Genomic DNA, 22901 nt, shown 5'->3' on the forward strand with positions numbered 1-22901 from the left:
CGAATTTCAATGGTTTTGTGTGAGTAAAATAAGGTTTTGTAAATGCTAATTCCTAACTATATATGGTCTATAACCTATGGTTTTTTCAGTGAATCTATATATATATACATATATATATATATATGTATATGTCATTAATGATCTGTTTCATTTCATTTCATTATTCTTTATTTCGGTTAAACAACCTTAAAAGAATGCAGTACAATACATTTTAAAACATTACAATACAATATATATATCTACACAGTACCGGGTTGGAATTAAAGGAGAACTAGCAGCAAGATCCTTCTCGGTTAAATTAACACACATATTCGAGGAACACTTAATAAATAGCAATTCATTAAATTTAAAATAAAATAATACTATAGAACGTTAAAAACAAGGCACCAGGAAACACTAAGATCAGGCCAATTCCTATTATCATTTTTCTAAGTTAGATTGCAGTATAATTCTAGATCAAATTCAATTACATGCACCACTTGGTAGTAATAGTATCAATTCGGTTACATATATAATTACATATTACACACACGTTCCAGGCGAAGTTACATATGTACAGTTAGTTCAGATACAATAGGGTACAAATCAGAATACGTTTCAGCTGCTAGACTACAATCATGCCAACTCTCAGTTTACATTTTGTGGCCTTTTTTCTTCCTGACTATCGCAGCTGCTAGGAGGAAGCGGCTCAAACTGAATACTATTGGGCGTGCAGTGTCTCCTTTAAAGACTCTTTCGCCATCTTTGATGTGGCGGAGACCCAAGAGTTGGCATATGGGTTTTAACCATTTTTTCCTCGCCTGTAAATAAGCGGGGCATATGAATAACACATGGGACTCATCTTCCCTCAAGCCCATTTCACATAATTCGCATAAATCAGATCCAGTACTACCTACTGGTCCTCTATTGCAGTGCCATTTCGAAGTCCTAGATTTAATTTGAAGGGCACTATAGCGAAATTTTAAGTATAATGAATTGGCCCTAGGTGGGTATATTTCGTCCATAAAGGATTCTAGTTTCATGTCCATTTTTAAATCAAAGTACCTGAGGGTCAAAGTCCCCAGGTTGGGATTTCTCAACACAGAGTCTTTAATATATTCCCAATACCTATTCTTTAACAATTTCTTAGAGTTATTGGTAATCGAATCCGGGTCTGACCAAAAACTACTTAACCCCAGCTTTATAAACCACTTTTCGATATAGGGCAACCATATTAAACATGTGGAGTTTTTTATTGCCATTATCTCCTTTAAAGCCTCTCTATAGTCCACTAACTCATCAGTGGACCAAAGATGAACCCAGTATAACAATGGGTGCAATGCAGCGTGGTCATCTGATCAGCGGAAATTAAGATCCCATACAACCGGGGTAAGGGGAGTGGAGGCAGGTACACCTAACAGCTGTCTAATGAATTTGTTTTCCTGAACTAAAAACGTGCCTTTCGAAATATGTCCCCAAAGTTCTGCACCATAAAGGGAAGCAGATTGTGCTTTGTATTTGAACAGACTAATTGCTGCAGTGACTGATTTATAATAGCTATTTTTGTGTTTCCTTAAAATAGGGGCTTGATTCTGAACTAGTCTGATCTTTGAGGCTTCTAATTGGGATTTCCAAGATAATTTACTATCTAAAGTGATACCCAGGTATTTAAAACTTTGGACTTCGTCGATTTTTTCATTGTTTATAGAAAAAGTTTTATTAAAACCTTTGTGTGGTTTGATTGTCATGACCTTAGTTTTGGACGAGTTAATTTCAAGCTTCTTGTCAAGACAATACAACCTAAATTTATTAAGAAGGTTCTGGAGTCCTTTGGGGTTTGGGAAATTAAAATAGTATCATCCGCAAATAATAATGCCGGAACGGCTTGACCACACAACTTGGGAGAGTCATGCTCGCAGCCCAAGAGGGTGTCAGGGATGTCATTAACATAAAGGGAGAATAAAGTAGGCGCCATAACACATCCTTGCCTAACTCCTTTCGCTATGTCTATTTTCTCACTCAGCTCCCCATTTGGCCCCATCTGACTCTTGCAAAATTGTTTTCGTGTAGTCTGATCAGTTGTTGAAGAATGTTCCAAGGGACACCCATATCTTTTAGCGTTCTCCAAAGTTTCCCCCTTGGAACAAGATCAAAGGCTGCTCTTAGGTCGACGAAGGCCACATACATATGGGAGTTCCTTATGTTAATATATTTCCAAACTAAACATAAAAATCTAAAAACGTGGTCCACTGTACTAATTCTAGGTCTAAAACTAGCCTGGTACTTTGTAAGCATAGAATGGTCCTCGACCCATGCATTAAGCCTGCTAAGAAGTTGGCGGGAGAAATTTTTTTGCAGCACATCGATCAAGCTGATAGGTCGATAATGAGATGGATTGGACCTATCGCCTCTCTTAAATATATTCACAATTTCTGCGCCCCTCCATGTCACCGGGATTGGGGCCCCTCGAGTTATTTTATTTGTGAGTAAATTAATGTAGGGAGCCCAAATAAAATCCTCATGCTTCCAGAGGTCCCCAGGTATTCTATCTGAGCCTGGAGCTTTACCCGATTTCACCACCTTAATTGCTAAGATGGTCTCCATTAAGTTAAAAATTAAAGGGTTCTCATATGGAGCTAGCCTAATTTGTTTTATTACACAATCTTCCTCTTCTCCCTTACAAGAATAGAGCAGGGAAAAGTGTTTAACCCAGGTACTTTCTTCAAGAAATCTGTCTTTTGCCACTGTAACCCCTTTCGTGCCCCTTGCAATGAGGCTCCAGAAGGAGGTCTGGTCATTTAGTTTGCAAGCCTCAAGTAAATCCGACCAGACTCTCTCGTCCCATTCCATCTTGGCTATCTGGACAGTTTTTTTATACTGTGTCCTCTTAGCTCTAACAATGTCTAATTGGTTTCCTTTCACGGCTTTGATAAGATCTGTTTTGGCTCGTCTACAAGCTTGGTTGTACCAAAGATTTTCCTGTGAAGGAAACCAGCGATCAGAGTCCTTCCTTTTTATCGCTTTTGTCAGAACAATGCCAAGTTCGGAGATTAACTGGCCATGGATCTCCATGACGAGGGAGTTATCAATAACGGCATCAGCATCAACTAGCGGGGTCATATATTTAACAAAGAGTTGGTAGACCTTCCTAACAGTGCCCCTATTGCCCAACAACGCAGGCCACTTCAGACACCTACGATTGTTGGATTCTATTGGTTCATGTGAGGGTATAGAGTCTGTGCTACCTTTTACACTAGAGGGAATAAAAAGTGAATCTTGAACAGACAAGGAGAGTGGAAAATGATCACTTTCAGTACGCGTGTCCACCTTTATATCCACTAGCATTGGCCATAGGGCCAAGGAAACTAAGATATAATCTAGATGGCTTATACAAACTCCTCTAGCAAATGTTGGTCGGGTAGGACAGTCGGAGGGAAGTCGCCCATTACATGCACGTAGTCTATGTTCTAGTACCATGCTTTGAATTTGTAGGGCACTTGTTGTGCAGGCGACTTTATGCTCTGCATAAACATAGGGAATATTGTTAACACTATCCTCGTCCCTGTGAACATCTTCCAGACCTACAATGGGCTCAAAATTCCTATTAAAATCACCACCTATAATTAACATAGGGTTGTGACCAAGCTCTGAGATAATATTGCATAACTGCGTTATTACTGGTGACTCCTTACATGGATTATGCGGTCTACTATAAATATTGATCGCATAAAGTGTAGGTCCTTTGGATTTTTTTAATTCTAAGATAAATAATTCGGGATTTTTTGAGTCTATTTGTTTGAATATAACCGCAAATGTGATTCTGGCCCAAATCATCAAGCCCCCAGAAGGTCTGCCGCCATGTGTGTTAACGGCTGGGATGAAAAAGGACCTGTACCCAATTTTATAATAATTTTCGAGCCCCCAGGTTTCTTGTAACAGAATAAGGTCCCCGCTATCAAGATATTGATGCCAGGCTGGATCAGGCAAATTCTTTTTTATACCTGCGATGTTCCAGGAGATTAGCCTAGCCTCCCTTATTTTATTACAGGTCACATGCCCAGAGGCCATAATAGTACTCTCAGGAACAACTAGTATTGGTAGATCTGCGTCTACTACATCCACTGGGCAAGTCATTAAGATAGATGGATGCGTGGCCTTAGGAGTATGTTGGATCTCATCATCTAATATAGGCAAGGATATTTCACTAGCCAGTGGATTGCCCAGTATTGCTGCTAGTTCTTGCGATTCTTGCCCTTGATAGTTGGATGGGTCAGGAACATTAAGGCTGAAAGTTTGACTAACATAATTCAACCTTTCTAGATCCTCAAGTATATTGCAATTTTCCATCCTATTTATCTCATTCGTGAGGATGTCATTTGTAGAGGCAAATCTCTGGGTCATAGAATGACAAGCTGTTGGGTCATCAGATGCTATACTGCATGCCTTAATATGGCCCATCTGAAGTCAGTCGCAGTCGTTTAGGCCTGACAGTATCCCAAATCTATTTTCAAGTCTTATCTCCCAATCATTTGCTGGAGTACCCGCATCCCATCTATGTGCCCCTGTATTCCACCTGGGCCTTGAAGTATTAGAATGAGCCACCCCAAATCTATTTCCTGAACTTATCCCCCAGTCATTCACTAAAGCACCCTCATCTCATCTATGCGCCCATACGTTCCACCTAGGCCTTAGAGTATTCGGGTGTGTTACGCTTTTCTGCTCGCCATGGAAAAATTTAAGGGTGAGGGGGATAATAGTTCCACTCCTACGTTGGGGGGGAGGATGTTTGACAAGATGTTAGGTAATACAGACGTATTAGAAAAATTCAACACCACACAGTCACCTTTGAACTTTTTTGGTCTGTTCCCTATCCAGGCCACCCTCCTAGCCATCTTGATCTCCCCAGCTAGCTGTTGTTTTCCCCATGGAGCCATCTGCATATTACCTGACAGCCAGTGTAGTGCCTTGCTAGTCAGAGATGAAAAATATTCTGACTGGCCAGGTGGCAAGACGGATACATTGGCCAACACCAATACCAAAGGTGAAGCCTCTGCTATAAATTGGAGAGAAACTATCTCCGAGGACGGTGCAATTGGTACAGTTGGTCTTGATGTAGGATCTCCTCTTGTTGCTGCCTCATTATCTGGATTTTCTAATACCTGTCCAGGGGAGATAGTCAATGCGGTGTTTCCGCTGCCCTCTATCCCGCTCACAGTATGCTCCTTGTTTGTGTCAGCTAGATTTGATACTATGGTTGTCATACTACCCACATCCTCAGCTATCTTATTCTGTACCCCACCCAGTCTTTTTACCTCGGCAGTGGGCTTATCAATTTTACACATCAACGGTTTGATAATAGCCTTTATCTTGCAGTCGAACATGTCAGCTATCCTATCAAACAGATCATCGCCCATGGTTTGCCTAACCCCATCCTCCTCATGATCCATACTTATTTCCTTGGATTTTTGTGGCGGTGTAACCCTTTTTCTCCCAGATCGTAGTCCCCCATGCTTAGGCTGTGTTTTCCTACCTATCTTAACTGCCCTAGTTGCAGACACAGGGGGAGGGACTTGCTCAGTTATCACATCCACCTGTGTATCAAGATCAATGTCAACATCCATTTCGGCATCAGCCACCAGCAGTGCACTTTGGTCAGAAATTTCATTAACATGAAGATCAGTGTCAGGGACGTCGCTGTTATCAACATGCAATGGTACAACTATCGGTGGCGAATCAGAGATTTGGCTCGGGCGTAGAGAATGGGAGATTGGCTCAGTCCTAACGACTGCCTTCTTTCGCTATTAATTTTGGTTACCACCTGAACCAGATAGTTTTCCATCGTATTGGACGCAGGGGCTGCAATTTTTTAGGCATATTATACAATAACACAGATTAATAAAGGGATTAGTGCCGGAGAATAATCAGTGTATGGAGTAGAAAAGGCTAAGTCAAATAATGTCCCCAAATGCAATGCAATCATTTAAGCGGTGCACTCTTACTTCAAAGATCAATATCTGTCACCGAATGGGAAGGTGTCCTGGCCCAGTCCAGTCCCGTTCTGTCTCGGACTGTCTAAGACTGTCCGCCCTTTGTCCGGGCTTCGTCCGGCGGGTCCCGCGCGCGTCCTCGCGGGACGAGGGACCTGGCGTTGTTTTATGCGCCTCCTGGCGCACTGAGTAGTGGCCTCGGCGATTTCCCCGTGGGATCCTGGGGATTGTAGGCTCTCCTGTCGGACCGGCGGAATCCAAGCCTGGCGGGTCGTTTGAAGTGAATGGGGGGGGCGGAGCCAAGCCCGGCCGCTGGTCAGGGGACTGGAGACACCGCAGTGAGCCTTGCAGCAAAAAGTTAATGGAATTCAGGGAACTCGGCCCCTGGCCTTGTTTTATGCGCCTCCTGGCGCGCTGGGTAGTGGCCTCGGCGATTTCCCCCGTGGGATCCTGGGGATTGTAGGCTCTCCTGTCGGACCGGCGGAGCCAAGCCCGGCCGGTCGTTTGAAGTGAGTGGGGGGGGCGGAGCCACGCCCGGCCGCTGGTCAGGGGACTGGAGACACCGCAGTGAGCCTTGCAGCAAAAAGTTAATGGAATTCAGGGAACTCGGCCCATGGCGTTGTTTTATGCGCCTCCTGGCGCGCTGGGTAGTGGCCTCAGTGATTTCCCCCGTGAGATCCTGGGGATTGTAGGCTCTCCTGTCAGACCGGCGGAGCCAATCCCGGCCAGTCGTTTGAAGTGAATGGGGGGCAGAGCCAAGCCCGGCCGCTGGTCAGGGGACTGGAGACACTGCAGTGAGCCTTGCAGCAAAAAGTTAATGGAATTCAGGGAACTCGGACCCTGGTGTTGTTTTACGCGCCTCCTGGCACGCTGGGTAGTGGCCTCGCGATTTCCCCAGTGGGATCCTGGGGATTGTAGGCTCTCCTGTCGGACCGGCGGAGCCAAGCCCGGCCGGTCGTTTGAAGTGAATGGGGGGGCGGAGCCAAGCCTGGCCGCTGGTAAGGGGACTGGAGACACCGCAGTGAGCCTTGCAGCAAAAAGTTAATGGAATTCAGGGAACTCGGCCCCTGGAGTTGTTTTATGCGCCTCCTGGCGCGCTGGGTAGTGGCCTCGGTGATTTCCCCCGTGGGATCCTGGGGATTGTAGGCTCTCCTGTCGGACCGGCAGAGCCAAGCCCGGCCGGTCGTTTGAAGTGAATGGGGGGGCGGAGCCAAGCCCAGCTGCTGGTCAGGGGACTGGAGACACCGCAGTGAGCCTTGCAGCAAAAAGTTAATGGAATTCAGGGAACTCGGCCCCTGGAGTTGTTTTATGCGCCTCCTGGCGCGCTGGGTAGTGGCCTCGGTGATTTCCCCCGTGGGATCCTGGGGATTGTAGGCTCTCCTGTCGGACCGGCAGAGCCAAGCCCGGCCGGTCGTTTGAAGTGAATGGGGGGGCGGAGCCAAGCCCAGCTGCTGGTCAGGGGACTGGAGACACCGCAGTGAGCCTTGCAGCAAAAAGTTAATGGAATTCAGGGAACTCGGCCCCTGGCGTTGTTTTATGCGCCTCCTGGCGCGCTGGGTAGTGGCCTCAGCGATTTCCCCCGTGGGATCCTGGGGATTGTAGGCTCTCCTGTCGGACCGGCGGAGCCAAGCCCGGCTGGTCGTTTGAAGTGAATGGGGGGGCGGAGCCAAGCCCGGCCGCTGGTCAGGGGACTGGAGACACCGCAGTGAGCCTTGCAGCAAAAAGTTAATGGAATTCAGGGAACTCGGCCCCTGGCGTTGTTTTATGCGCCTCCTGGCGCGCTGGGTAGTGGCCTCAGCGATTTACCCCGTGGGATCCTGGGGATTGTAGGCTCTCCTGTCGGACCGGCGGAGCCAAGCCCGGCCGGTCGTTTGAAGTGAATGGGGGGGCGGAGCCAAGCCCGGCCGCTGGTCAGGGGACTGGAGACACCGCAGTGAGCCTTGCAGCAAAAAGTTAATGGAATGATCTGTTTTGAAATGCCATCAGTGACTTTATTAATGGTGTTATTGGAGAGGTATAGTGCAGTGGCACAGGGCTCACAGTTATTTTTTTATTTTTTATTTTTTCACAGTTATTTTTATTGTTATTGTTATTGTTATTGTTATTTCCGGTTTATATAACGCCAACTCACCGGCAGGTCTCAAGGCGCTTATGACCGAAAGGCACAACAACTTATTTGGCAGGATGAAGAAAATACCAAAGTGTAGCTAAGCTGAGCTCAAAGCCTCCCTGAATAGAATTGTTTTTAGGGTTTTCCTGAAACGAAAGAGGTTACCTTCTTTACGGAGAGGCTCAGGTAGTTTGTTCCAAATTTTGGGTATCAAAACAGAGAAAGATCTCCCGCCTTTTGTGGCCAATCTGAACCGGGGGCAAACAAGCAACTGTGCATCTGAAGACCTAAGTCTTGGTTCAGGTTTGTACCAGCCGTTCCTTAATATAGGCAGGTGCTTGCCCATAGATAGCCTTATGGGCTATACATAGGCTTCTAAAATCAGACCTTTGCCTAATGGGCAGCAAATGGAGGCTCTGTAGCAACGGAGAGGCATGGGATCTTCTTGGGAACCTGAAAATAAGTTGTGCAGCGTCATTTAGGACCACCTGCAATCTATTGGTCAAGGTTTTTGATAGACCCAAATAGAGCGCATTCCTGTAGTCCAGCCTCGAAATTATTGTAGCAGAAACTACTATGCGAAGCATGGAGCGGGAAAGAAGGGGGACTAATTTGCGCAGCTGTCTGATTAGACCAGTACAGGTCCCTACTACGGAGGAAATCTGACTGACCATTGGCAATTCGCAGTCAATCTTAATACCCAGGCTTTTCACCTTATCAGCTGGTTTAGGGGTGGAACCTAATTCCTGGGGCCAGTACAAGTCGCTCCATGGGGAACATATGGACGAAACCACTAAAACCTCTGTTTTTTCAGGATTAATCTTCAGAAGATTCATGGTCATCCAACTGACTGTGTATCTAAGAACATCCTGCGCATGGTTCTGAGCCGGCACTGTGTTGTCTATGCTCAATAACAGCTGGGTGTCGTCAGCTTAGTTAAATACACGACAACCCATCTTTGCCAGGGAGTTAATCAATGGTTGCAGGTACAGGTTGAATAGGAGTGGGGATAGTGCGGAGCCTTGAGGGACCCCGCACGTCAAATTTCCCGCCTCCGATACCTTATCCCCCAGCTGAATCCTCTGTGTCCTCCCTAACAAGAAGGATTTCAGCCACTGGTAGGCTGTGTCCCTAATCCCGAAATTGGCCAGTCTATCTAAGAGCAGGGTATGGCTGACAGTATCGAACGCCGCTGATAGGTCTAAAAGTATCAGGGCACTCGGCTTCTTAATGTCAGCCATCCCCCTTACTCATCCAGCACTGAGAGCATCACCAACTCGGTGCTGTGATGTGCACGAAACCCTGCCTGAAGCTCATGGAGAAGATGGTGTGACTCCAGGAACGAGGCCAGGGATTTCAGCACATGTTGTTCAAGGATTTTGGATGAGAACGGAAGTTGGGAGATGGGCCTGTAATTCTTCAAAGTCTTAGGATCGGCTCCTGTTTTCTTTATTAAAGCCTTCACTTGAGCTTCTTTGAAGCTGGCTGGTCGCGGCCCTGGCTCTAGTGAGTTGTTCAGGAGAGAGAGGATATGGTCTTCTAGAATAGGGCGTGCTAGGCGAAAAACACTAGGGGGGCAGGGGTCTGCTGGAGATCCTGATTTAATTTTGCTCATAAGTTGCTCAAGACTCATCGCGTAAATCAGTGGCAAATTTTAAATATGGGCTACCACAGGGATCTGGGCAGCCTGTGACTTGATAAATCCAGTCACGGTACCATTCCTAATATCCCGTAAGATGGTATCTACCTTCTCCAGAAAGTAGTTTTGGAAGGTGTTGCAACTAATTGTTGTTTCCATATTTTTGTTTTTTTTGCTCAATTCATTTATTATTTTGAAAGTTTCCTTTTGGACATTTTCAGCCTGATTTATACGATTTTCATAGTATTTTGCTTTAGTGTCCAGGATGAGCTTTTTGTAGGTGTTGAGCAAGTTTTTATATTGCTCTCGAGCTTCTTCGTCTTTTTTCCTCCTCCAGTTTCTTTCTGCATTGCGGAGCTTCTTTTTGTGCTCCCTCAAGGCTGGTGTAAACCATGGGGCTCCCTTTCCAGCTCCTTTAACTCTTTGTTGCTTCTCTGGTGCAATCAGATCAATCGCTCTGGTCAGACTGTACACTATGTCCCTATACTCCTGATCTACATCAGTATTGGGGGCTATTGGTTGAACAAGTTCCGAGAGGGTTGTTGTCAAGGTTTGCGAGTCAACTTTCTTCCATTGACGGACCTTCTTCATTTTAGGTGGTAATTGCATCAACATCGCGTTGATGGGGACATCACAGTAAATTAGGTGGTGATCCGACCAAATACAGGGTAAGATCCTCAAAAGGGCTACCTTGGGATCTAGAGTCCAGATAAGATCAAGGATATGTCTTTTTATATGTGTAGGGGTTTCTACCAACTGTCTAAAGCCCAGTGAGGACATGGTGGTCTCCAAGAAGCGGGCTGCTGGTTCTTTTATTTCCTTATCCCAGTGTAAGTTAAAATCTCCGGTTACTACTGCATTTTTATATTGTATATCATATATATATTGGATCCCCAGCTCCTGCAGCAGATCAGCTCAGCATCATGTGACTCTGGGCAATAGTTCACTTAATTTCCACGACGCCCCCCAGTGCCTTGAGACCCGTAAGGGTGAGTAGTCCACGCTTTACAAATACCGGTTTTACGATTTACGATTGAACATGTCATGAGTGATGTAATATGTGAGTCTATAAGCAGTGCGTGGGGGGGGACCAGTTATAGTTAGCTTGCTGAACTGTAACTGGTAAATGTCCGTGGTCATTCATGTTTAAAAGCATTACATTATAACTGACATTGTCTTCGAACTGTAACGCCACTTTAGCATTAATTTTTTCAGTGGCTTTTTGTTAATGTAAAGTGAATCCTTATCACCATAGCTAACTATAAAATCATAAATTCATAATAAACTTTGTTTTTTTTGGTGAATGTTTTTCTACCATAAATTAGTATCTGAGTAGCATAGCCAGGTATAATGGAAAATGTTCTCTTTCGTTTTTTTCCTATTGTTTATTTATAGTTTATTTTATTTCTCCCACTTGTCCTGTGTTAATCCTACAGGATTCCTAAAACCATTGGTGTGGTCCAGCTGGAGATCCGTGTTCCAGGTCTCATGTGAGTACCACGTGACCGCCAAAAAGCAAAAAAGTTGTTTTTACTATGAAAGAGGATTTCCTATTTAAGTTTTTCAAACTGGGTTAAGTGTAGTTCATGTCACTGTAAATCATTCAATATAAACTGAGTAGGATGCTCAGCTTGCCTGGTAACTTCAAAAAACGATATGCTTTGATGATAGCGAGGAATACAGATGCAGTAGTACTGTATTTTACGAACAAATTAAAGTGTCAAGTGTTGGATCCTTTTCATCAAACTGAAACACAAATCCATTTAAGTATGGCTATGTACCAATACAATCTTGCTATAAATAAAATGTAGCATTTCATATCAGCAAATTATTTATTCAAATTAATGAAAACCAACATGTTTTATCTGTCTCAGAGTCTTGTTTCCTACAGTCTTAACTAAATATAAAGAAGAGACAAATAGCTCACCTTCAAACATTGGACAGAGTCGTCTCCAGCAGGTTACGGCCCCTTGGCTTGTGTACTGTCCTACGGAGATCTCGAGGAAGAACAATGGGATCCCACATGTGAAGAGGAAGATGAGGTATGGGATGAGAAAGGCACCTGGAAAATGAAATATATAAAGGTCTCATATGTCTTGGTGTAATTTTTGAATGCTGGCAACAACACAACACATGTAAACCATAATTTAAAGACCAGAGAGAACTATGGGCAACTCCTACTGTTTTAGGTCCATTGTCAGTACACCCTCCCGTAGCTTGGCTCAGAGCAGTCAGGTTGAACTTAAGAGGCAATGTGTAAAGTATTTGTGCGGCACTTTCATAACAGTAACACAGTGGAAACACCACAGAAAGACTCTACACTCATTTCAAACAACAGAGAATATTTATCTGGCTAAAATAAGACCAAAGCAACATAAATCCAAAAGTTAGAAGTCAACATATTAACTTTTAAAGATTAAATTAAAAAAGAGTGCTTAGAAATCAATATCGCTCAATCGTTACTTGATGTTGCGCTGGACAGGGATGAATCCAAAGTTGAGGCTGACCACAATGGAGAGCAGGCTGTCTACACGACCCAAGTAGAGCCTGCTGAAAAAGTACCTTGTACAGAGCAAGCATCAGCATCGAGGACTCCTTGCGTTGGTTCCGAGGCCCGTGTCGGTTCCAAGGCCCACTGTCAGTGTCGAGGAGTTGGCGCTGAGTCAGAGTCAGGCCTCACAGGGGCATCTTCAGATTGGTGCTGCATTGTGGTCAAATCTCGCCATCGAGACAAATCTGCACTACGTCAGAAGGCACTTCGTTACAAGTTCCAGATGCACCGGACGATGATGAGGAAAATGAGGCATGTGGACCACACACCATTGCAGCTGCAGCAGGAATAGCCCATAAGAACACCATCATTTATAATTTCTTCACATGAGCACGTCACATTGTGACAGTCCTTAGCAATCATGTGGAACTTGTATCCATGGGGCATAAGTGTGTACACATATGTTGTCCAAAACGCAACATGCAATGATCATCTTGCACACGATGTCTGGGCTGTATAGAAGCCTTCCACCTGTGATGTCCAGGCACCTGAAACGTGAATTCAACATGCCAAATGTGCGTTCCACGATGCCCCTGGTGTGTGTGTGGGCTGCATTGTACAGCCTCTGGGCCTGCGTGTTCGGGACTTGGAGGGGTGTCATCCTCCAAGGACAGAGTGCATATCCTTTTTTTTTTAAACATTTTATTGGCAATTTAATACACATCAAGTAGAGTAGTTCACAAACATGACTGTATGCAGTTATTAACCAAGATGCTGTAACACGGAGTAATCCCGTACTTAGTAAAAAGACATATAAATACAGGTGTGTCCATCACACCTCCATACAGTTACAAATCTTTTTCGTCTCACATTGGGATTGTTCCATGGCATGTCATATTTTGAATATCAGTCACTCATGTCTGAATCTGAGTCCTCGGGAGGAGGGGTACATACATTTCCACAAAATTCATTCCATTTCCCCCATACTTGTGTCCATTTTCGGGGGCATCCACTATTAACAAAAATTGCTTTTTCTGCCACCATGGCACTATCAAGATCGCGACACCACTGCTGGTGGGAGGGTGTAATTTGGGCTCCCCAGTGTTTTGCAATGTTTCTTTTGGCCAAGGTGATGCTGAGTGTTGCCCAGTCCTGTGCTGCATGCTTTAGATCAGTGGCTCCCACACATTAAGTAAGCACATCCGAGGTTCGGGGGGACCTCGAACCCACAAACCTGGATGTTTGTCGTCATAACCACGCTCCAGTGTTGCGCAATGTGGGGAAAGTCCCATATTGTGTGATAAAGAGAACCGGTAAGCCCGCAACCCCTCAGGCAAAGTGGCGTGTCCGCCCTTCCTATTCTATGCAGTAGCGACCGCGTGTAATATGTTCTGTGTAATATTTTGAGTTGCACTAGTTTTAATCTGGAAGGGGTCAAAACCCTACACGGGGATGCCAGTGCCTCCTGCCACTCCTATTGGTCTAGCTCCCCAACCTCTGCCTGCCATCTCTCTTTTAGTGTTTGTGTGAGATCTTTCTGATTATTGATCAGCTTTCGATGCGAGATTGCCTTTTTGGATAGTGCCTCTGTAAGTAAATGGTCCTCGGGTGGGAAGGACTCAGGCAGATCTGTTCCTAGGGGCATGGTCTTCGTAAGGGCATGTCTGATTTGGGTATAACAAAATTGTTCCCACAATCTAATACGTAGCCCGCAGTTGTGCAAAAAGAGTGTGTTGGATTTGGGGGTCTCTAGTTGGCACAGGTAGGTACTTGTGACAGATAGGGATCTTTGCCTCAAGTCAGGATAAGGGGATCACACTCCTAAAATAACCCAGTGCACCCCCTTGGTAGCTTGGCACAAACAGACAGGCTTATCCCAGAGGCAGTGTGTAAAGCATTTGTGACCACATACAGTAACCCAGTGACAACACTACTGATGGACACCACACAAGGTTTTATATCAAAAATAAGGATACTTTATATAGATTTACCACAAGACCATAAACAACAAAAATACACAATACTGTTACTTTAAGATGGTATATTTAGCTTAGTTTAGTTCAGTTCTTAAGATGTGACACTTTGCGTCAATGTACCTTATGTGTTGCGCTTCCACGACAAGCAATGTCGCAGTGAGGGAAATGCGGCAAAGTTCAGGTGCAAAGAAATAAAGACGTGAAGATCTTCTAGATGCGACACTCTTCTCCTGGGATGCGAGAAGTTCTCGGTTCAATGCATGGACTGCAGCGGCGACACCCTTGTTCAGAAGTACGACGGTAAATGCTTCAGCTGCGACACTCTTCTCCCACGATGCGTGAAGCATTCACACAATGTGACACCTACAGCAGTGACAGCAGCAGCGACTGTGACACGCTTCATTTCGTTGAGTTGCGCTTCCAGCTCCGTGCAACAGGCAGTACCTCAACAGCCCAAAACAGCAGCAGGCACTTCTAAAGAACTCTGGGGAGCTGGGGGTTGAAGTCTGTTGTCCCTGAGACTTCAGCAGAAGGCAAGCTCTTTTCCAAGCCCTTGGAGATCTTTCGCAAGTTGAAAGCAAAGTACACAAAGTTCCTTTCTCCTTCCTTTGGCAGTAAGGCAACCACTGCAGGCCAACCCCCCAAGCAGCACTTCAGCTTGGGAATAGTCTCTCCTCAGTTTCTTCAGATTCCTCTCTTCAGTAAAGGTTTCTTCTTGTAGTCCAAAAGTGATCTAAATTCTTGGTATCAGGGTCCCAATACCCCAAAATCCTTTGTCGTCTGAGGGCGGAGGGGCCTTTGCCCATTCCAAACCAGTTCTGGAGAACTCTGTTTACCAGACTTCTCCTTACCTTTCACAGTGCAGGGCAGAAACATCAGACTCCCCACAGGAGGTGGAGCCAGCATTGTGAAAGGCAGGTACAGTCCCTGAGCACTTTGTTGCAGGACTCCTTCTCTTTTTTCAGTGAGCAGGGCAGAGACATCAGCCGCACCCCAAGAGGTGGAGCCAGCATTGTGGAAGACAGGTACAGCCCTATTCAAGGTTCAGGTGCAACTACTCCCTCCCATCTAGATGCAGATCACTCTATTCACCACTGGGTTGACTCATCCCATCTCTGGGAATCCCCCAGCCCTGTCACTCAAAAGAAGACAAAGGAATACACAACCTAGCAGAGGCAGGCTTGAAAGGTTAGGCAAGCAAATACCTACTTTCTAAAAGTGGTATTTGCAAACACAGAATGTTAAAACCAACGTCACTAAAAGATGCATTTCATCATTCTGGAAGTTCAGGCATACTAAACTTGAATTTCTACCATGTTCTCTGAGTCAGTTAGGATTATAACATGTAATAATTCTAACAGCCCATTCTGGCCTATTGAGAACAGGTAGCCTTGCTGGTAGCCTTGCAATAGTAAAAAATGAAAATGGCTGTAATTCACTATTAGGACATACCACACACATCAGGGCTTGTCCTACCTTATACTTACAATGCACCCTGCCCTTAGGCCTACCAAAGGGGTGACTGATATAAAGAAAAGGTAAGGTTTAGGGAAGTGGGTGCACTTGCCCAGTCAGCATGACAGTATCAGACTGCACGCAGGATCGGCAAAGGCAGACCTTAGACACATTTTACAAGGCTGCTTCTGTGGGTGGCACAACCAGTGCTGCTGGCCCACCAGCAGCATTTAGATTTACACGCCATGGGCACAGTCAGTGCACTAGACTAGGGTCTGACAAGTAAACCAAATAGCCAAACATGGAACCACTGATCAATACATAAATTTACAATAGGGGCACTTGCACTGTGGCACTGGACAGCAGTGACACAGTGCCCAAAGCATCTAATACCAGCAAATAACATGAGGAAACAACAAAAATGGAAGGGAGACCCACGCCAATGGTGCCAGGTCTAACAGAGTGCATATCCTTGATCACCTGTGGCAGTGCAGAGAGACATGAGTCAATAGTTGGTTCTACATGATGTGTTGGCAGGCTTACTAGTTCATTGGTGTGTGATATGTGTGACATTGTGATTCCTGTGTGACATGTACTGCTTGCAGCAAATGAGCAAAAGAGAAAATTTAGATTCAATGTAAAACAATCACACAGAATTCGGACACAGTATATGCTTCACGTTTAATATAAATAATTTGTTCAGGTTCAACACCTTCAGGATTGACCAAAGACAACAGTGCCCCGGGAGGGGATGAGGGTGGTGCAAGGAATGGTGTGGGTTGGGAAACAAATGGTGAAATAATACTGGTCAATGGGACCCAATTCAAAATACATAATCAAAAGCATGTTGGCCCTTAAGTTTAGCCACACTAGGTACATAAATGCCATACACTTGAGAAGACTGAGTAATTGGAGAAAGGAATGGACTAAGAAACTGCTGATAACGGACACCCAAGGAAGACAGCGCACAGCGGGGAGCCGTACCAGAGGGGCTGGAACCTCGCCGCTACCTGGATTCCGGTAAGAGCGTGCACAAGCAGCAACGTAATACTCCAAAAGTCTTCTCTGTATACGTGCAAGGAAACAAAGTGCAAAATAATAACTGCGATTGAAAGTGCCCCCAAAAAAATATTGTAACGCCAATATTTACATTGAAGTTGAAAGCCAAGATATAATTGTTGATATTGTGAAAACTGTATTAAATCAACACAAACAAATCTAACAAGAGAGGCTATCACTTCAAAGAGGATTCAGGTATCTAAACACCAGCTAAACATTAAATTAACAGTCAAGTCCGCCCTATAACAGAAACTTCTCATCATGGAAGAGAGGGAACCTAAACGGATAGCCGAAATAAATGATTTATTTACAGCCACAGTCATACCACTCACAGAGAGGGGACAAACTGCAACGCCAACTAATACCAAAAAAGACAAGTTAAAATATTGGGAACGTCTCTCTAAAAGAGAAATAAATAAATGGTGGGAATTGTTAGCCCTACAAAAATATGTCGAAGTTAAACGGATTCCACGAGGTCTGCGCCTCACACTAATGCCCAGCCATCAAGACACAAGTGGCGATTTACTACAGGAGTGGGGGGAGCACTTATTGGATTCTTCAATGGGCTTAATGATCATCTTGATAAAACACATTGAAAAGGTCCTGAAGGAAATAAAAAGTGAATTAAAAACCGTAGAAGAAGAAATAAACAAACTATCTCTCACCGATGAACAACAAAAACTAAAATCAGACATCTTAAAAAACTTGGAAAGACATGAAGCACGCGTTAAATCACGCAAGCAATTCAAATTCCACAGAGATAAAGCTGATTTTGAAGAAGGTCGCATATTTACCTTTGGAAAACAATACGAACAAAGGAAGAATAAAACAACATCCAATAAAAGAGGTGATGAAACATCGAGTTTTGACTCACTCTCAAGTGTCGAGCTAAGTGAAACGGAAGAAAATACCGCAAGGACTTCTGAACAGATGACAAAAAAATCAAATTTTTTAATGAAAATGCGGTTAGCATTAGAGCAACAACACAAAGGAGGACAGCCCAGCAGAGGCAGAGGCAGGGGACGGCCCAGAGGAGGCCTAAGAAAACAAGACGAGGCCAGAGAGGCCAGAGAAGAAGCAAAGGAGGACTCATGGTCGAAGGACAGATTGAGACAACCCCGACAATAATGGGCTCAGAACAAAATGCACAAGAACTGAACATAATCAACCTCTCAACAAGGACTCTAACAGTAACTGAAAACGACATATTGAAAAAAGTATTACATTTCTGCCCCACCTCACATATGAACCTTGCAGAAACGCGAGTGGATCTATATAAATACACTTGCAAACTAAAACTGTCAAAAATCTACGCGGAAAAATCCATACAAACTAAACAACCCAGCGGAAAACCAGATATTGCGCTCAATGTGGAAGACATGGAAGGGCTGAATACCTTAATGACAATGGGCACCACTACATTATCACAAGGGGAACAGGCTTTAATGGCAGTAGAAGAAACAATGGAGATGGAGGGAGCCAATGAGAGTGGTTTAAAACAAAAATCCGAATTCAACCCGACATTACCACCAGGAAACAAAATTGATGTATTCCAAGAACTAGTAGTGGAAGAACTATACAAAATAAAACAACAGAAAAGACACCACAACCTGACCAGAAAAGAAAAAGAAATTTTAAAACAACTGTCAGAAGACAAAAATATAGAAATAAAACCTGCCGATAAAGGAGGTAATATTGTGATCATCAACAAAACAGATTATGTGGAGGAAGCGCAACGCCAATTGCAGGACATAAGTTGTTATCAACTCCTAGAACAAGATCCAACAAAGGCGTTACAAAATAAAATAACAATTCATCTGGGAGAATGGCTTCAGTTGGGCTTAATAAGTGAAGAAGAACACAAATACATGAGCAACAAATTTCCTACATTACCCACCTTTTATTGCCTACCAAAAGTTCACTAGAACCAAGAAAAACCACCAGGCAGGCCGATTGTGTCGGCCAATAACTCACTACTAGAAGGAATCTCAAATTACATAGATCAATTCCTGGCTCCACTAGTGAAAGACCTCAGATCCTACTTAAAGGACACGACTGACCTTCTGAAAAAACTTGAAAATGCTGTCTGACAACCATCTTATAAATTGATCACAATGGATGCAATCTCATTGTATACCAACATGGAACATCAAATAGGTATAAATGCGTGCAAATTCTACCTGGGGAAAATAAACATAAAGTACAGAGAGCACAACAAAATGCTAAATCAAATGATTTCGCTATGCCTACATAATAATGTCTTCCTATTTAATAAGCAGATTTACAAACAAACGCGAGGCTGTGCCATGGGCTTTTCGTTTTCCCCAAATTACGCAAACCTTACAATGGGTTGGTATGAACAAAATGAAGCATGGAAAACAGAGAACTATGAGCGGAAGCAAAAAAATATTTTGTGGCTAAGGGTCATTGACGACCTTTTAATTATCTGGAATGGCACACAGACTGAATTCGAACAATACTTTGCAAAACTAAACAATACTCCAACCAATCTGAAATTTACTTTTGAAATGAGCACATAACGAGTTGTGTTTTTAGATACAGAGATCTACATCGATAAAAACCAACTGAAAACCATATTACATCGCAAAAAAACAGCAACTAATTCAATTCTGCATAGTCAGAGTTTCCACAATGACAAATTGAAGTGGAGTATCCCCTAAGGGGAGTTTCTGCGATTAAAAAGAAACTGCTCGAATAAGCAGGAATTAGAAAAACACAGCAAAAAAGCCAAGGAGAGATTCCTCAAAAGAAAATATCCAGCCAAAGTGGTAGAAAACTGCCTAAAAAGAGTGATGGAGAAAGACAGAAAGGAAATTCTGCACAAAGAAAAAGAAGACAAGAACAAAGACAGCACAATCAGACTAATAACCACCTATAGTGCGGAAAAACAACAGCTCACAAAAGTAATCAGGAAACATTGGGGGGTCTTAAAATCAGATCAAATCATTTTGCTCTCATTCTCCCCTGAGGCGGAAAGCCGGGGGCGCCTTGCTTTACTCTTTGCACTGCCTACACGCGCTACTGAATATTATTAGCGCTTTTATCAAATTGTAGATATTTTAACTAGTCCGTTTTTACTTGTCCAGCCCTCACCTCGGTGCGAGATCAGCATCGCCCCGAGGCTGCAGACAGGCTTCACAGCGCTTGCTCCCACGCGCTGTCACATCACCCCACCCACCTCAGCAGACATCTTGAGTGAGGGTAGGGTGGGTGTGCAGTGATTCGAAACCTCCCGCCCTCCCAGATTACTTAAGGGCCAGGAGATCTCCCACGCAGGTAAATCATTTTGCTCTCATTCTCCCCTGAGGCGGAAAGCCGGGGGCGCCTTGCTTTACTCTTTGCACTGCCTACACGCGCTACTGAATATTATTAGCGCTTTTATCAAATTGTAGATATTTTAACTAGTCCGTTTTTACTTGTCCAGCCCTCACCTCGGTGCGAGATCAGCGTCGCCCCGAGGCTGCAGACAGGCTTCACAGCGCTTGCTCCCACGCGCTGTCACATCACCCCACCCACCTCAGCAGACATCTTGAGTGAGGGTAGGGTGGCGGTGCAGTGATTCGAAACCTCCCGCCCTCCCAGATTACTTAAGGGCCAGGAGATCTCCCACGCAGGTAAATCATTTTGCTCTCATTCTCCCCTGAGGCGGAAAGCCGGGGGCGCCTTGATTTACTCTTTGCACTGCCTACACGCGCTACTGAATATTATTAGCGCTTTTATCAAATTGTAGATATTTTAACTAGTCCGTTTTTACTTGTCCAGCCCTCACCTCGGTGCGAGATCAGCGTCGCCCCGAGGTTGCAGACAGGCTTCACAGCGCTTGCTCCCACGCGCTGTCACATCACCCCACCCACCTCAGCAGACATCTTGAGTGAGGGTAGGGTGGCGGTGCAGTGATTCGAAACCTCCCGCCCTCCCAGATTACTTAAGGGCCAGGAGATCTCCCACGCAGGTAAATCATTTTGCTCTCATTCTCCCCTGAGGCGGAAAGCCGGGGGCACCTTGCTTTACTCTTTGCACTGCCTACACGCGCTACTGAATATTATTAGCGCTTTTATCAAATTGTAGATATTTTAACTAGTCCGTTTTTACTTGTCCAGCCCTCACCTCGGTGCGAGATCAGCGTCGCCCCGAGGCTGCAGACAGGCTTCACAGCGCTTGCTCCCACGCGCTGTCACATCACCCCACCCACCTCAGCAGACATCTTGAGTGAGGGTAGGGTGGCGGTGCAGTGATTCGAAACCTCACGCCCTCCCTCTTCCACCATGCATAAAGGCAGCACACCTCCCCGTCCGCGCAGCGGGCGGGCGCAGCGGGCTCGCCGGTGGCGTGCCGGAGGCGCGCCAGAGGCAAGCCCGTCTGCGCCCGTCCGCGCCGGGACCGGGCCAAGGGCCACAACCCCTGCCCAAAATCCGTCTGGAGCCATCAAGAAGTACTCCTGCCAAAGCCTGCTTGCGCTTCGGCCATCTATCATGTCCAATTGTTTAAACATTAATCCCTCGGAGATCCACAAGGATTCCGCCACCTCCTGTCCCCACTGTTATGTTACCATTCCACTCATATCTGCTATCAGTAAAGGCACTACAACAAAACAGGAGGTGGGAGCTACAATCTCCATAGCCCTCATAAATGCGCGCTCACTTGGTAAGCATAGGCAGGAAATCTACGACCTTATAACTGATTTTAAATTAGATGTACTGTTTATTACCGATACTTGGACTGATGACACCTCACAGCCAGACTTAGTCATAGCAGTCCCAGAGGGATATAAAGCTTACTGTCAGGATAGGCCCAAACAAAGAGGGGGCGGGCTGGCCATAATTGCCAGAGATCAGTATCCCGTCAGAACAACTTCCATTCCATCAATCTCCTGTGAGGCTATGCAATTTGCCATCAACGTTTCCCCTTTGTTTAATTTTAAGGGAATACTAATATATCGCCCTCCAGGATCCAAGACTGCCTTCTTATCCAGCATTAACACCATGATGGAATCCGTAGCCACGGAAAGCACCTTTACGGTCCTAGGCGACCTAAACTTTCATTTAGATCAAGGCCACCTCACTGAGTCCGCTGCCCTTATCTCTGATTTAGAAACCCTAGGGCTAAGACAATTTGTAACGTCCTCCACACATCTAGCGGGCCATATTTTGGACCCCATCTTTTACAACATAGAAGGCCTGCAAATTACCAACATCCTGCCTATGCCGTGGACTGACCATTTTGCAGTTTTTGCAAACATACCCATTAATAATCAGTACAGTACCAACCCACGTCCCATGCCCAAACATTCTTTCAAAGACTGGAAAAATATAAACCATGATGAGCTGCAACTCATTCTGGAACAAACCCGTCCCACGTTTGCCTCAGACACCAACGTAGCCCTCCAGCAATTCTACGACTGGCTGGGCCAGGCTACTAATCAATCAGCCCCCTCCAAAGAACACTCCAAAAATAGATCCAAGCCGACTGCCCCCTGGTACAATGAACAACTAAGGGCACAAAAACAGATTAATCGTAGCAAGGAAAGAATCTGGAGAAAAGACTACGACACGGCCAGTAAACTAGTCTACAAGGATGCCCTAGCTCTCTACAAAACCATGATAGCGAAAGCAAAAAAAGAATACTATAGTGATCAAATTGAGAAAGCTAAGAATTCCAGCAAACAGCTTTTCCAAATCACTAAAGTACTATCAGGGAATTCTCCCGACCTTACCCCCCCTCCATCACAACTTATGTGTGACTCTCTTGCCTCCTTTTTTTTCACTAAAGTAGATGACATCTACCAGGCTTTTTCCACCAATTCACACCATACTGCAACTACACCTACTACCCTTTCCTCGGCTAACACGTTCCTCAACTTTCAACCAGTCACCCCTGACCAAATAAAAAATACACTATCCACTATTAAATCAGGATCACCTTTAGACCCCTGCCCTCTTTCCGTACTCTGACCAGTTATGGATTCTATCATACCGGCACTCACGCAGGTCTGCAATTTGATTCTCCTGTCAGGCAACTACCCGGACCTCCTCAAAAACACCTTACTAAAACCCTTATTAAAAAAACCCTCCCTTGACAAAAGTGAGCTTAAAAACTATCGCCCTATCGCTAGCCTCCCTTTCATGGCGAAGGTGATAGAAAAAATCATGAACACCCAGATTTCCGAATTTATAGAAAAATACCA

General features: G+C 44.9%; 1 protein-coding gene across 1 annotated transcript in view; it reads right to left on the reverse strand.

The window, feature by feature from the left end:
- LOC147733934 (sodium- and chloride-dependent GABA transporter 2-like) overlaps positions 1–22901 on the reverse strand; it is a 1073416-nt gene that overhangs the window by 984460 nt on the left and 66055 nt on the right. The window contains exon 3 of the mRNA XM_086952829.1: positions 11644–11777. Within this exon, the coding sequence (XP_086808955.1) occupies positions 11644–11777 (134 nt within the window). The remainder of the gene's footprint in view (positions 1–11643; positions 11778–22901) is intronic.

The sequence above is a fragment of the Lissotriton vulgaris genome, chromosome 1_2, assembly GCF_964263255.1.
Source record: "Lissotriton vulgaris chromosome 1_2, aLisVul1.2, whole genome shotgun sequence".
NCBI classification, from domain to species: Eukaryota; Metazoa; Chordata; class Amphibia; order Caudata; family Salamandridae; genus Lissotriton; species Lissotriton vulgaris.